The 13,836-nt window shown below is 42.5% G+C and overlaps 1 protein-coding gene across 9 annotated transcripts in view; it reads right to left on the bottom strand.

The window, feature by feature from the left end:
• Positions 1-7,279: 7,279 nt before the first annotated feature.
• CBFA2T3 (CBFA2/RUNX1 partner transcriptional co-repressor 3) overlaps positions 7,280-13,836 on the bottom strand; it is a 392,405-nt gene continuing 385,848 nt past the window's right edge. For 6 of the 9 annotated variants that reach the window (XM_056526035.1, XM_056526036.1, XM_056526038.1 and 3 more), the window contains 5 exons: positions 10,462-10,532; positions 9,921-10,125; positions 9,725-9,793; positions 9,053-9,243; positions 7,280-8,781 (listed from right to left, as the gene is read on the bottom strand). In XM_056526035.1, coding sequence (XP_056382010.1) covers positions 8,524-8,781; positions 9,053-9,243; positions 9,725-9,793; positions 9,921-10,125; positions 10,462-10,532 — 794 coding nt within the window. In that variant the 3' untranslated portion in view covers positions 7,280-8,523. Of the gene's footprint in view, positions 8,782-9,052; positions 9,284-9,724; positions 9,794-9,920; positions 10,126-10,461; positions 10,533-13,836 lie in introns of all 9 variants that reach the window. The other 3 variants (XM_056526034.1, XM_056526039.1, XM_056526037.1) reach the window with 3 other exon arrangements.

Genomic DNA, 13,836 nt, shown 5'->3' with positions numbered 1-13,836 from the left:
GCTGAGGCTATCAAACATTACAGAGAAGCAGTAAGCGGGGGCTCTTACGGGTGTGCAGTGTGACGCAGTAAAGCCATTGCAGAAAATCTCCTTATAGCCGAGGAGAACTAGGCTTGTTTTGGATACGTGGAGGCCAAAGCAGAAGATATAAGAATGAATCAAAGAGCTGCCATCTTTTAAAGCTACGACCTCTCGAAGTTAACAACAAGCCTCGGACTGTGAGGTCCCTGTTAACTGATCCTTGGGACATTGTATTTTGTATTTTAAAGCTGCTTTTTTTGTTTTTCAGTCTGCACTGCTCAAGTCCTTTCTCCACGATGACATTTTGGTTTAAGTATGAAGCGTGGTGGCTACTGGGTAGTTTCACATAGGGTTGTGAATTTAAGAGGTAGTGCAAGAGAATTAAGAAGGGCAGTAATCCATGATGAGATTGAAAGTCCAGCTGTTCAGATCTCCTTAAATCCACCTTAAATATGGTGCCATGTGGAGGCAAGTGCATCGACTCTAATACCTCACAGCATTCTGTGTATGGAAATAATGAATTACAAGAACTGGCCTACAACAAATTGTACGGTAGGAAGTGCGAGAAAAACATGGAAAGTAACAGAACAGAAGGCGCCGCCTGAGACGGCCACAAGAACACAATAACAGGGAGACAGCTGCATGAAACAACATGGATACCACCTTAAGAAAATGGTGGCCATAGGGGTATCATACATACAGTAAGAGGATTAGAGAAGCAGTAAAGACAGCATTTCGCTGCTATAAATACGCACACACACACATCAAATATTCTATATATTACTTTTGTTGTTTTCATAAGATGTATAAAAAAATAAACATCCTTCATATCTGAATAATGTAAAGAGGTGAATTCACAGCAACATAGGGGACTTATTTAAAGCGTTACTGTCGTTTATATTCATTTTTAACATGTCGCTCACACATGTCAAAAGTTTAGATTGCAGCTGGTCTCAGTCCTAAGACTCACTCCCTCATCTGGCGGCGTGCTTCCTATTATTATTATTATGGAGTATATCAGTCGGTTAGGTAGGACTGAGACCCAACGAAATCTTAACCTTTTGACATGTCTGAACGACATAACAAAGTTTATATGAATGACATTAACGCTTTGAAGGAAAACTAACATATATGTATGTGTTACAAAATATATATAATTCAGGTAGGGAGAATTTACTTCCACTTGCATTTCATATGCCGGTCTTAATCTGAATTATGCTGGAGTAGGATCCACAAATTTATTTAGAGACACATAAGTTTGGTGCATATGTCGCTGTCTGCGCACCGCAAATTGAGGAGCGTCATACAGGACATAATACTTAGTATATTTTCTAATGAGATCCACTCTTAGGTTCTATTCACATGTACAGTATCTTGCATATTTGATGCGCAGGATTTGAAAATGTGTTCAGTCAATTAGTTTACATTTTAAAGGGGTCTTCCACCCCTAGACATCTTATCCCCTATCCAAAGGATAGGGCATAAGATGTCTGATCGCGGAGGTCCCGCCGCTGGGGACCCCCACAATATAGCACACAGCACCCACCTGTTACTGCTCCTGAAGCGCTGGAGGGTCTGGCTCCCGACCACGGGGACCAAAGATCTTCATGTCACGACTCCGCCCCCGTGTGACTTCACGCCCTGCCCCCTCAATGCAAGTCTATGGGAGGGGGCGTGACGCCCCCTCCCATAGACTTGCATTGAGGGGGCGGGGAGTGATGTCACATGGGGCGGAGTCGTGACATCACAATCTTCCATCCCCGTGGTTGGGAGCCAGACCCTCCAGCTCTTCAGGAGCAGTAACAGGTGGGTGCTGTGTGCTATATTGCGTGGGTCCCCAGCGGCGGGACCCCTGAGATGAGACATCTTATCCCCTATCCTTTGGATAGGGGATAAGATGTCTAGGGGTGGAATACCCCTTTAATCAGCAGCTTCAAATCCTGTGCATCAAATATGCGCAGGATACTCTACGTGTGGATAGACTCTAAGGGCAGATTTCACAGCATACTGGTATAGCATGTGCTAAAACCATAATAATTCAAAAATTATACTGGGATATACAAAATTATACTGGGATATACCTTTATTGCAATCCAGATAAAACTCTCGACAGAGGATAGTCTCAAATACATCAATGGTGAGATAAAACTCTGGAAACGCTCTGCATGACGAGTTTCAGGTCATGTGACCTTTCTTCAGATGCAAAGGTCACATGACCTGAAACGCGTCATGCAGAGCGTTTTTCAGGCGTTTTACCTCACCATTGATGTATCTGAGACTATCCACTGTCGAGTGTTTTATCTGGATTGCAATAAAGGAGAAGTTCTTTTACCGCTGGCTTCTGTTCTCAAGTGCTATTATTGGAGGCTTCACGCCGTGCGGCGGACTGTGGTGAGCTGTCTGCACTTGCATTTTCATGAACTGTTTTGAATTAATATAAGGTTTTACCTGCCAAAATGGCTGTGGTGTCTTATCAATGGAAAGCAGGTGTCCTTATAGGTCTCATTGCATTTCTCCTTATGGCCAGAAGGTGTCGCAGCAGCTACCAAGAGTAGCTCTCACTAGTTTACACTGTGGCCCTCCAGCTGTTGTGAACCTCCATCTCTCACCATACTCAGATTCCAGACCACTGCTCTATACAGTTATGTAAATCTGTACTCTCACGTGTATATCTTTGTAAATAATAATACTTCAGATAACATATTCTTATGATAGTTTTCCTTTAAAGACATTGCAGACATGGGAGTGGATGGGAAAAGTACTTGAGTTGTAACTCCAGTAAATGTAAGCAGACACATTGTTATACTGAGGCTTTCGCTCCAGTGATGCCTGTTTGTTTGGTTGCAGTTGAAACGGTGAGGAAATATTCAGACGCATCCACCTATGTGACTTCAATTCCACATGAAGAGGGAACAAGCAGATTGTTATAATTTACACAATGCATGAGAAGCTATTCGAGGGCATTTGTACATTGCTTGTAAAAGAATCTGTCATTTTTGGGTGATCCGGGCATATGGTATGTGGCCCTGATGCTACTTATTAGTTTGTTCTACTTCAAACCTCACTTGGCATGCTACATGGGGTACTAAAATGAGGAGTGCCTATAGGATAATCTGCCTATACGCTGACTTTCCCCTCCTATAGTGATCTCTTGGGAAATGTAACCATGTCACATGGTGGGTTCTGGAAGTCCAAAGAAGAAAGATCACTAACAATCCTTTTAGCATTTCTTACGGTGCATCTTGCCAGATTCCACTGGACCAACACAGAGGGAAGCCATGTTTAGAGACTTATGTTTCCATCCTGATTCTGCACAGTAGAGTAATTTAGTGGATCCAATGGCCTTACTATGAGGCTATGTTCACATGAGGGAATTTCCATGTGGAATTCTGTGTGAAGACTCTGCAGCAGCAAAGCCCCATTGATTTCAATGGGATTTTGCTGCAATGTTCAAGTTCTGGTGTCTGGCGGAAATTCTAATTCTGGTTTCCGCAGAAAGAATAGACATGTCTATTCTTTTTGCGGACTCTGCACGGAATGCACTGCCGTCTATGACGGCACATTCCTGAGCTGCCATAGTGCTGGGGACATTCGCCCAATGCGAACATAGCCTCAGAGCTGTATAAGGCAATTTAGGCTATTACAGCTGTTCGGCTACCTAGGCTAGTTTCACACAGGCATCATACAGCCACAGCGTCTGTATTACCGCCACAAGACCCAGCCCATGTTTCTGACTTCTGCAGCTCTAATACATGTAAGGCAAAATATATGTGGAAATGTCCATTTGGGGGGCTGAACCAATATTTATTCGTGCTCTCTACTGATTTATTCCATTGCCAGCTTTTCATGAGCCTGGTTAGTTTTATGAGCCACTGGTTACTAGTAAACTGGTCTGCCGCATCCCAATAAATGGCTTCAGCCCACATAGGGGGAGATTTATCAAAACCTGTCCAGAGGAAAAGTAGCTGAGTTGCCCATAGCAACCAATCAGATCGCTTCTTTCATTTTTGAAAAGGCCTCTGAATAATGAAAGAAGCGATCTCATTGGTTGCTATCGGCAACTCAGCAACTTTTCCCCTGGACAAGTTTTGATAAGCCTCCCCCATAGTGTCTACCTGTGCTTCTAGGGGGCAGGTGCTTTACATCTAGCTGCCTTGAGGCTATGGACATACATTTTGTGCCCATGTTCTACAAATAAAAAAAATGTCATATTTAATATGGTTTGTGATCTCTAATATGGCTGTTTTTTGGGATGTATTTTAATATGTTTCTGCGGTCTAGAAAAAGCTAGAGGCAAAAAAAAGGGACATTTTTAGTCAAGATGTATTTTTGGCATTTAAAGGGGTATTCCAGTGGTGAAAAACTTATCCCATATCCCCCGCGATCTCCTGTATGGGGCCCCGGCTCGCTAGCCAGATAGCGCATGTTGACCACCGCACGAAGCAGCAGCTGACATGCCCCCTCAATACAACTCTATGGCAGAGCCGGAGATTGCCGAATGCAGCGCTCCGGCTCTGCCATAGAGTTGTATTGAGGGGGCGAGTCAGCCGCCGCTTCGTGCGGTGGTCAACACGCCCCCTTCCCGTGGGCTATCGGAGCCCCGTACAGGAGATCGCGGGGGGGCCCAGCAGTCGGACCCCCCACGATCTGAAACGTATCCCCTATCCTTAAGATAGGGGATATGTTTTTCACCACTAGATATCTCCTTTAACAGGCCAAAATATGTCCCCAGTTCTGAGGTAAAATATTTGTGGAAATGTAACCATACTTTGGCACTTAAACAAACTGAAATAAAGGGTCTTGACACTTAATTTTACATCTGTAACAATTACGACCATGAAATTAAACTGTGTGAACAAAGGGACGTTTTCCTATTGGATTCAGTAGAATCCAGTTGAAAAAATAGGGCCATTGTTTGGACCACAAAATGGTCCATACTGCTTTCAGTCTTAGGCTCTATGCTGTAAATATATTATTCTATTAAGCCAATATAAGGGTGGGTTCACACCACGTTTTTGCAATCCAGTTCCCGTTTATTTCAATTTGAAAACCGTATGGAACTGTATTGAAAACTGTATGCCAAATGATGCATCCGGTTGTGTCCGTTTTGCATCTTGTACGGTTTTGTCCGTTATTTTCCCGCACCCAAAACCCCAACCCACCACTGTTTTTGGTCCTAATGAAAAACCGTATGGAAACCGTATACGTTTTTTTAAAACATGGGAGTCAATGGTAACCGTACAGAACCGTATGTGCGTACGTTCCATACGGTTTGCACCATACGGTTTTTGACTTGGACTTGGACTGCACAGTTTTTTTCTTGGAATTTCAATCAAACAAGTGAAACTTTATTCATAATAGAGTGAAAAGTTAAAAAGTATATGTTTTTTTTCATAAAAAACTGATGTAACCGGACATCATTTTTCAAACCGTATACGTTTTTTTTTAACAAACATTTTGATACAGTTTAGTCCGCTTTTGAGGATTTCGGTTTTCATCCTAAAACCTGACACGGGAACTGTATTGCGAAAAATGTGGTGTGAACCCAGCCTAAGATGAATAAAACCAGTCCTAGAACAGTGGTCTGCAAGTTAAAGCTACCCATCTGCTGAAACTCCCAGCATACTGTGTCAGAGTTTGCTGGGAGTTGTAGTATCACAACAAATACTGACCAGAAAAGCTAGAGTATGTAACCGGTGATCTGGAATTTCATACACACACAGAGCACATAGTAATGTACTTCTTCCTATGAGAATAGCACCACTGGTTCCACACAGTCATAAACAGAATATGCTACATTATGTGGTGACCCTTCCATAGATTAGGACAGTGTTTCCCAACCAGGGAGCCTCCAGCTGTTGCAAAACTACAACTCCCAGCATGCCCGGACAGCCTTTGGCTGTCCGGGCATGCTGGGAGTTGTAGTTTTGCAACAGCTGCAGGCTCTCTGGTTGGGAAACACTGGATTAGGAATAAGGTAAGCATAATATTTACCCACTTGTGAGAAATATGATGAGGGTGCTTATGCTGGAACTAGAGATGAGCGAACTTACAGTAAATTCGATTCGTCACGAACTTCTCCGCTCGGCAGTTGATGACTTTTCCTGCATAAATTAGTTCAGCTTTCCGGTGCTCAGGTGGGCTGGAAAAGGTGGATACAGTCCTAGGAGACTAGACTCTTTCCTAGGACTGTGTCCACCTTTTCCAGCCCACCAGAGCACCTGAAGGCTGAACTAATTTATGCAGGAAAAGCCATCAACTGCCAAGCCGAGAAGTTCGTGACGAATCGAATTTACTGTAAGTTCGCTCATCTCTAGCTGGAACTATAGCAGAAGTCAGAATGAGGGACTTCTTTCCTCTTGCTACTTCCAATACCTAACAGAAAAGAAGAGGGTATTTCTTCCACCAATTTGTCCTGTAGTTGCTCTCATGGTATTTAGAACCACGGCGATCCCTGATCTGCCGACAGTTTTGTATATGGTCAAGTGTAATTTGAAAAACTGTGATGTTTTGTGCTAGTAGATATTGGGGAGGAAGACAAAAATAAATCTGAGTGTGGAGGGGGCCTGTGATCTATTAAAATGATGCACATACCTTTGCTATACAATCACATTGTGCTTGTAATGAGTCAGAATCTTTGATAAAGCAAATGGAGAATTACTATTAATTCTAACACAAGCTGCCCTGACATTCATGCCAGAACTATACTTAGGATAGCTGCACACAACATCATGTTAGTTTCCCTTTTAGAGTTCACATGGGCACGTTTTTCCAGAAATAATGCAAACTACTAACAATGTACTCTTAAGAGGTGACTGTTGCCATGCCAGTTGCAATATGTCACCATCTTTAAAGGGGTACTCCCATGGAAAACTTTTTTTTTTTTAAATCAACTGGTGCCAGAAAGGTAAACAAATTTTTAAATCACCTCTATTAAAAAATCTTAATCCTTCCAGTACTTTTTAGGGGCTGTATATTAAAGAGAAATCCAAAAAAGAAATGCATTTCCTCTGATGTCATGACCACAGTGCTCTCTGCTGACCATTTTAGGAACTGTCCAGAGCAGCATTTGATTGCTATGGGGATTTTCTCCTGCTCTGGACAGTTCCTAAAATGGACAGCAGAGAGCACTGTGGTCATGACATCAGAGGAAATGCATTTCTTTTTTGGATTTCTCTTTAGTATACGATCCCTAAAAAGTACTGGAAGATTTTTTAATAGAAGTGATTTACAAAGCTGTTTAACTTTCTGGCACCAGTTGATTTAAAAAAAAAAAAAAAAAAAGTTTTCCACGGGAGTACCCCTTTAAGTAATTGTATTGTAAATTAGAGTACAATTTTGTTTGCAGAATACACTGGATGCTTCTTTAAATATCTGCTACTGTACTTTTTGTGTTGATCTAATCTGTTGCCCATCCTTTTTTATTATTATTATTTTTTTTTTACAAATATATAAATTTGCAGCGGACTCCCTGTCCATCAGTAGCCTTGCACTTTCATATTGCACTCATGTCCCCTACATGGGAATTCTTCTGCGTTGCTTTTATAAATAGAAAATAAAAAAAACTGTACACGTTTCCCCATTGTAGGCTTAAGTCTGTGAACCAGGATGGGGATGGTCCTGTGTTCACTTCCCAACAGTCCCAAATGACATTTTAGCTGCAACAATCCATTAAATATTCCATTCAGTGAATCTCCACACTTGACACAGAAACGAGCAGAACTGGGGTGTAGGAGAGACACTTATACACAAGATCTCAATGTCTGTCTGAAGAGGACAGAAGACATGTCTCTAGGCGTCTTTTTCCCTCTCAGACAATCCAAGAGCTGGACAAGAAAGTCTCCTGGACAGCTGAGCAACACGAGAGACAATGTACTAGAGGAGAGGTAGAGGAGGAAGATCCAAGTGCAGCGATGGTGGGGCCTCCAGGGAAGAATCTTCGTTGGAAAGTCACTTTGAACCTGAAATTCTGCACACCCAGCAGAACTCCAGGGAAGCAATAGGCATCTGTTCTCCGCTAGTGACTCCCTCCGCTCCTCTCGCCATGATGGACCAGACTTTGGCAGGGCTGGTAATGTTTGGATAAGGGTTTCATTTTTGGGTTTCTTTTTAAGAGGTGTTCTTGGTGTTTGACATTTCTTGGCTGTCTAGCAAGGTAGTTTCATTTGTATATCTGTGTTGTTTTTTTGGATTTCAATTAGGTTTAAAGCCAAAGATTTGAGTGTAGTTTTAGGTAAAATAATTCCCGTACCCCATCATGTTCTAAGTCTGCCCCCCTTAAAGGGGTTTTATTATCCTGCAAAAACAGGATAGGTGGGGTTTCTCAAGGGTTAACTTCAAGCTCAATTCCATACCACACTGACACAGATTGTAACCCACCCAGAGGCAGAGGCATCAGGGGGCACCAATGTGTTCACAGAATTTATCAAGAGCCCCTTGGTGCACCTGTTGGGTGCCGCTAGCCACGTGGCTGGTCTGTGTTTGCCGATAATGTTGTATCCATTAGCGAGAAGCAGTATCCAGCAGGAGAGGTGTGGCAGGGGTCCCAGAGCGAGAGGCTGAACTGCTTGTACTGGGACTGGCCGCAGGTGTGGCTAGGGTGGTTGGTGCTGGCTGTACACTGGGTGAATGGTGCAAGGATTGGCCGCAGACATGATGGTGTTTCTCCCAGTCTTTGTGTTGGCAGAAGGAACCACAATACCGTGCCGTGTTGCAGCCACTGCAGGTCTCACTTGCTTTCCGGCCACAATTCCAACAACTCTGTAAGAGATGAAAATAAAGAGATATCTTATCTGCTAATTACACTTAACACTTTCCTAGTCTATGCACATTTAAAAACAGTTACATACTTTTTATGTGTGAGTATTGTTATTAAAGTAAAATATACTCGGCTCACTTATGCAAGGTTTTGAAAAACGTAATAAAATATAATGCCAATGATCTTATTATCTAGCTTTAGACTAATCATTGTAATATTGCTAAACAGAGAATAATTTGCGCAAATGCCTCCAGCAATGCCCATGGCCGTTACCTCACTTGAGTCTTCCTGCTGATTGATGACGGACACTGCATCCTCTGATGCTTGGCGCTTTGCTTCCACCAGTGCTCGCTCCATCTTGGCTCTCTCTACAGTGATGAGGTCGTGAGCCTTCCGTTCTGCTTCGGATACAGCTTTCTGCAACTCTGACATGGCCTGGCGTTTGACTTCGTTCACTGCCTCCTCTGTGCGGGCAGAGAGACAGCTCAGATGGGAGGATGAGCCCTGAGAGGTGGGGGGACTCAGGTGTAGGAGGGGTTTAAAGATTTAAGTATATACCCTACAATACATCTTTGATACATGAGCCTGGTCACATAACAGAAATGCATGCATTTATGTCTGTAATAACTGCAGCACAAACTGCAAAACATGATATACAATTACCATAACTATTCACTAACATGTATGCTATATTACAGAAGGGGCTTATTTAGTAATATTTATATAGGGCACAATTTACACACTAAGGCCCCCTTGTAAACAATGTGCAACAATAACACACAATGGAAGAATAGTGGGTGTAAACACAAGTCACTGGGGTAAAATGAGCAGCGAGATGAAGACTCTCGTACAGACTGCAGATGATAGCAATGTGTCAATATCACATTATGTGCTACTCAGTACTGCATTTGGCACTCTTACTGATGTTCACAGATTGTCACTCACCTGCCTTCCTCCAAATCTCTTCTGGCATATACCCGGCTGGCGGCCTATGTAGGAATTCCCGTGATGGTTCTAAATGGAAAAATGGAATGTAATAAGTGCAAAAGGCTAAAGAGTTCCTTTACCAATACCTGCCACAAACATTCACTTGTCACTGCATATGTGTCCCAGTCTGTTACACTCAGATACTTCTACTAACCTGCTGGGGAAGACTCGGTGCTAGAGGAACTGTTGAGGTGTCTCCCCGGCTGAGCCACAGAGCTGACATTCTTTTTTAAGTCCTCCGCATCACTGTAGCGCCGTATCCAGTGGTTAAGCTCTTCTCTGTCTGCTTCTTGGCACCGGCGGAGGACGGTCAGTGAACGCCGCGTCTTTTCCACCATATCCATGATGCAGTTTAACAGCTGTTAACATAAAATAATAGATACCATTAAAATTATCAATGATTTCATATTTTATTTAAGACATGTAAGTTAAACTGGAATGTTGTGGCTGCTGCATGTGGCTGAAACCATACCCACATACAATAGCCAATGGCTACATGATGTTGAGGATAATCCAGAGTGAGCACACTATTTCCATTTACTAATTATAAAATGGTACAGGTCATTCTGTTCAAGGAAAATTAATATGTGAGGCACTGGTCACTGTTGTAGCCAATATCTAGCAGTCCATTTTAATTTTTTTTATAAAATAGTATTAATTTCCCTTTAAGACCATGATTGCCTTTGCCAACTCACGTTGTTAAGATGTTTCCATTCCTCCGCCCACTCACGTTCCGTCAGCCTATGATCAATTACTTCGTGCACAGCTGAAATGTGAAAACACAAACTGGTTAAATAAGGTCCTTTTAATAATTTGACTTGTATACGGCAGCAGAGAGACTGTTTATGTAGTCCATATGGCCTTATGGCCAACATTGACCTTTGGCAATGCAAACCTACAATCCAGCAAAGAGCAAGCATGTCTCTGGTATGGAGGTGGTGGTGTGATCATACTATTTTCTGGTAATGATGTGATCACACTGTATACAACTTGTAGGCTGGCCTGTAAGAAGCACCAAGCACAGTGATGTAATCACATAGTATGGCTGCTGATGTACAAGTGAAACAGTGTAATGGTGCGATCACACTGTTTGATTGGCATTTGCTGACAATGTATGCAGTAATTCTAATACAATACATCCAAAATAAACACATTATTAATTCTCATTTCACTGGCAATTTCTACAGATGGAAAGTCTTCAAATAATAATCAACACCCTTTATAAGAATGTGGAAATGTTTAATTTTTGCAAAGTTAATAAAAAGAAAAATCAAAAATGATGCAGACCCTTTGCTATGACAATTAGAATTTAGCTCTGAGGGCCTCTCATTTCTCTTGTTTCTACATCTTGACTGGAGTCTACCTCTGTTACATTAAGGTGTCACAGCTGACAGTGCATATCAGAGCAAAAACCAAGCCATGAGGTGGAAAGAATTGCATGTAGAGCTCAGTGACTGGATTGTGTGGAGGCACAGATATGAAGAAGAGTCCAAAAAAAATCTGCTGCACTGTACAGTCCCAAGAGCACAGTGACCTGAGGTAATAATTCTTAAATAGAAGAAGTTTGGAACAACTAGAACTCTTCCTTAAAAGGGTACTCTGGCCCTAGACATCTTATCCCCTATCCAAAGGATAGGGGATAAGATGTCTGATCGCGGGGGTCCTGCCGCTGGGGAAACCCGCAATCTCTCCTGCAGCTCCCACTTGTCATCAGCCTCATGGAGCAAAGATCGCTACATGGCTGATGACTCACGATACAGGGGCTGGAGTATAGTGATGTCACGGCTCCGTCCCCTCGTGACATCACGCCCTGCCCCCTCAATGCAAGCCTATGGGAGGGGGGGTGGTGACAAGTGGGTGCTGTGGGAGAGATTGCAGGGATCCTCAGCAGCGGGACCCCCGCGATCAGCCATCTTATCCCCTATCCTTTGGATAGGGGATAAGAAGTCTAGGGCGGGAGTACCCCTTTAAGCTTGCTGCCCAACCAAACTAAGTAATTGGTAGAGACGGGCCTTTGTGAAAGTATTGACCAAGGACCCAAAGATCACTCCGATCCTGTGTACAGATGGGAGAAACTTCCATAAGGTCAACTATCACTGTAACACTTCACAAGTAAGAGAAACATAAAAGCCCACCTGAAGTTTGCAAAATAGCACCTCAAGGACTCTCAGACTGTGAAAAACAGGATTGTATGGTCTGAAGAAACCAAAATTGGCTTTAAATTCTAAGCGGCAAGTCTGGAGGAAACAGTCACTGCTCATCACCTGCCCAATACCATCCCTTCAGTGAAGTGTGGTGGTGGAAGCATTATGCTGTAGTGTGTTTTTCAGCAGCCCTGGACCTCAGACTGGAATAAAGGTTCATTTTCCAACAAAGCAATGACTCTAAGCACGTAGCCAGGACAACACAGTAGTGTATTAAAGGGGTACTCTGGTGAAAAGCTTTTTTTTTTTTAAATCAACTGGTGCCAGAAAGTTAAACAGATTTGTAAATTACTGCTATTAAACAATCTTAATCCTTCCTGTACTTATTAGCTGCTGAATACTACAGTGGAAATTCTTTTCCGTTTGAAACACAGAGCGGTCTGCTGACATCATGAGCACAGTGCTCTCTGCTGACATCTCTGTCCATTTTATGAACTGTCTAGGGTAAAAGGAAATCCCCATAGCAAACATATGCTGTTCTGGACAGTTCCTAAAATGGACAGAGATGTCAGCAGAGAGCACTATGCTTGTGATGTCAGCAGAGAGTTCTGTGTTTCAAAAAGAAAAGAATTTCGGCTGTAGTATTCAGCAGTTAATAAGTACAGGAAGGATTAAGATTTTTTAATAGAAGTAATTTACAAATCTGTTTAACTTTCTGGCACCAGTTGATTTAAAAAAAAAAGTTTTTCACTGGAGTACCCCTTTAAGGACAACTCTGTGAATAGCCTTGAGGGGCCCAGTCTTAGCCTTGACTTGAATCCAATTAAACATCTCTGGAGAGACCTAAAAATGGCTTCCACCAAAGGTCTTCATTCAACCTGATAGAGCCTGAGGGTATCAGCAGAGAGTAATGGCAGAAAATCTCCAAAGCCAGGGTGCAAACCTTGTGGCATCATAACCAAGAATACTGGGGCTGTAATCATTACTAAATGTGCTTCAACTAAAAACTAAGTATAGGGCCAGGATACTTGTAATCTCAATGTATAATTTCAATGTACTATTTTAGTTTTTTCTTTTCAATAAATCAGCAAACATGCTGTTTTTACTTTGTCATTTTGGGGTATTGAGAGCAGTATGATGGGAGAAAACTTTAATCTGTTCTTTTTTTTTATTTTAGCAAACGGTAGGAAAGTAGGAAAAAAAGTGAAAGGATGTGAAGACTTTCCTAATTCCTAAAATCCACATTGTATTTATTTATTTGTCAATTTATAGAATTGAAAAGTTATTTCATACACACGTCTTCTTCCTGTAAGGAAATCAGCCCAGCAATCAAGTAAAGAAGTAGTCCGATATTAAAAAAAAAACATATCCTCTGTCCGTGATCTCCTGCCCGGCACCCTGGCTCTCTGCATGAATGCAGTGTTTCGACCACAGCAGGAAGCGGTGGCCCACACGTCCCCTCCATGCATCTCTATGGGAGAGCTGGAGATACGGGAGATTTATCAAAACCTGAGCAGGCGAAAGTTGCTGTGTTGCCCATAGCAACCAATCAGATCGCTTCTTTCACTTTTGAAAAGGCCTCTAAAAATGAAAGAAGTGATCTGATTGGTTGCTATGGGGAACTCAGCCACTTTTCCTCTGCACAGGTTTTGATAAATCTCCCACACAGCGTTTGTGTATCCCCGGTTCTCCCATAGAGATACACAGTGGTCGACACACTTCATTCATGCAGAGAGCCAGGGCACCAGATCGCGGGGGACTCCAGTGGTTGGTCCCCTATTTTGCAGATAGGGGATACTTTTTTTTATACTGGACTACTCCTTTAAGCATTGCAGTACTGGTTTCTGAATTCCCTGTGATCTACTGTTATCACTATGGGAAGTTGTAACCATCCATACATTTTCCGTAGTGGTCATTCAAACATGT

The sequence above is a fragment of the Hyla sarda genome, chromosome 6 (genome assembly GCF_029499605.1).
Source record: "Hyla sarda isolate aHylSar1 chromosome 6, aHylSar1.hap1, whole genome shotgun sequence".
Taxonomy (NCBI): domain Eukaryota; kingdom Metazoa; phylum Chordata; class Amphibia; order Anura; family Hylidae; genus Hyla; species Hyla sarda.
Note: the sequence above shows the minus strand (reverse complement) of the source record. Positions and strands in the feature narration are given on the sequence as shown.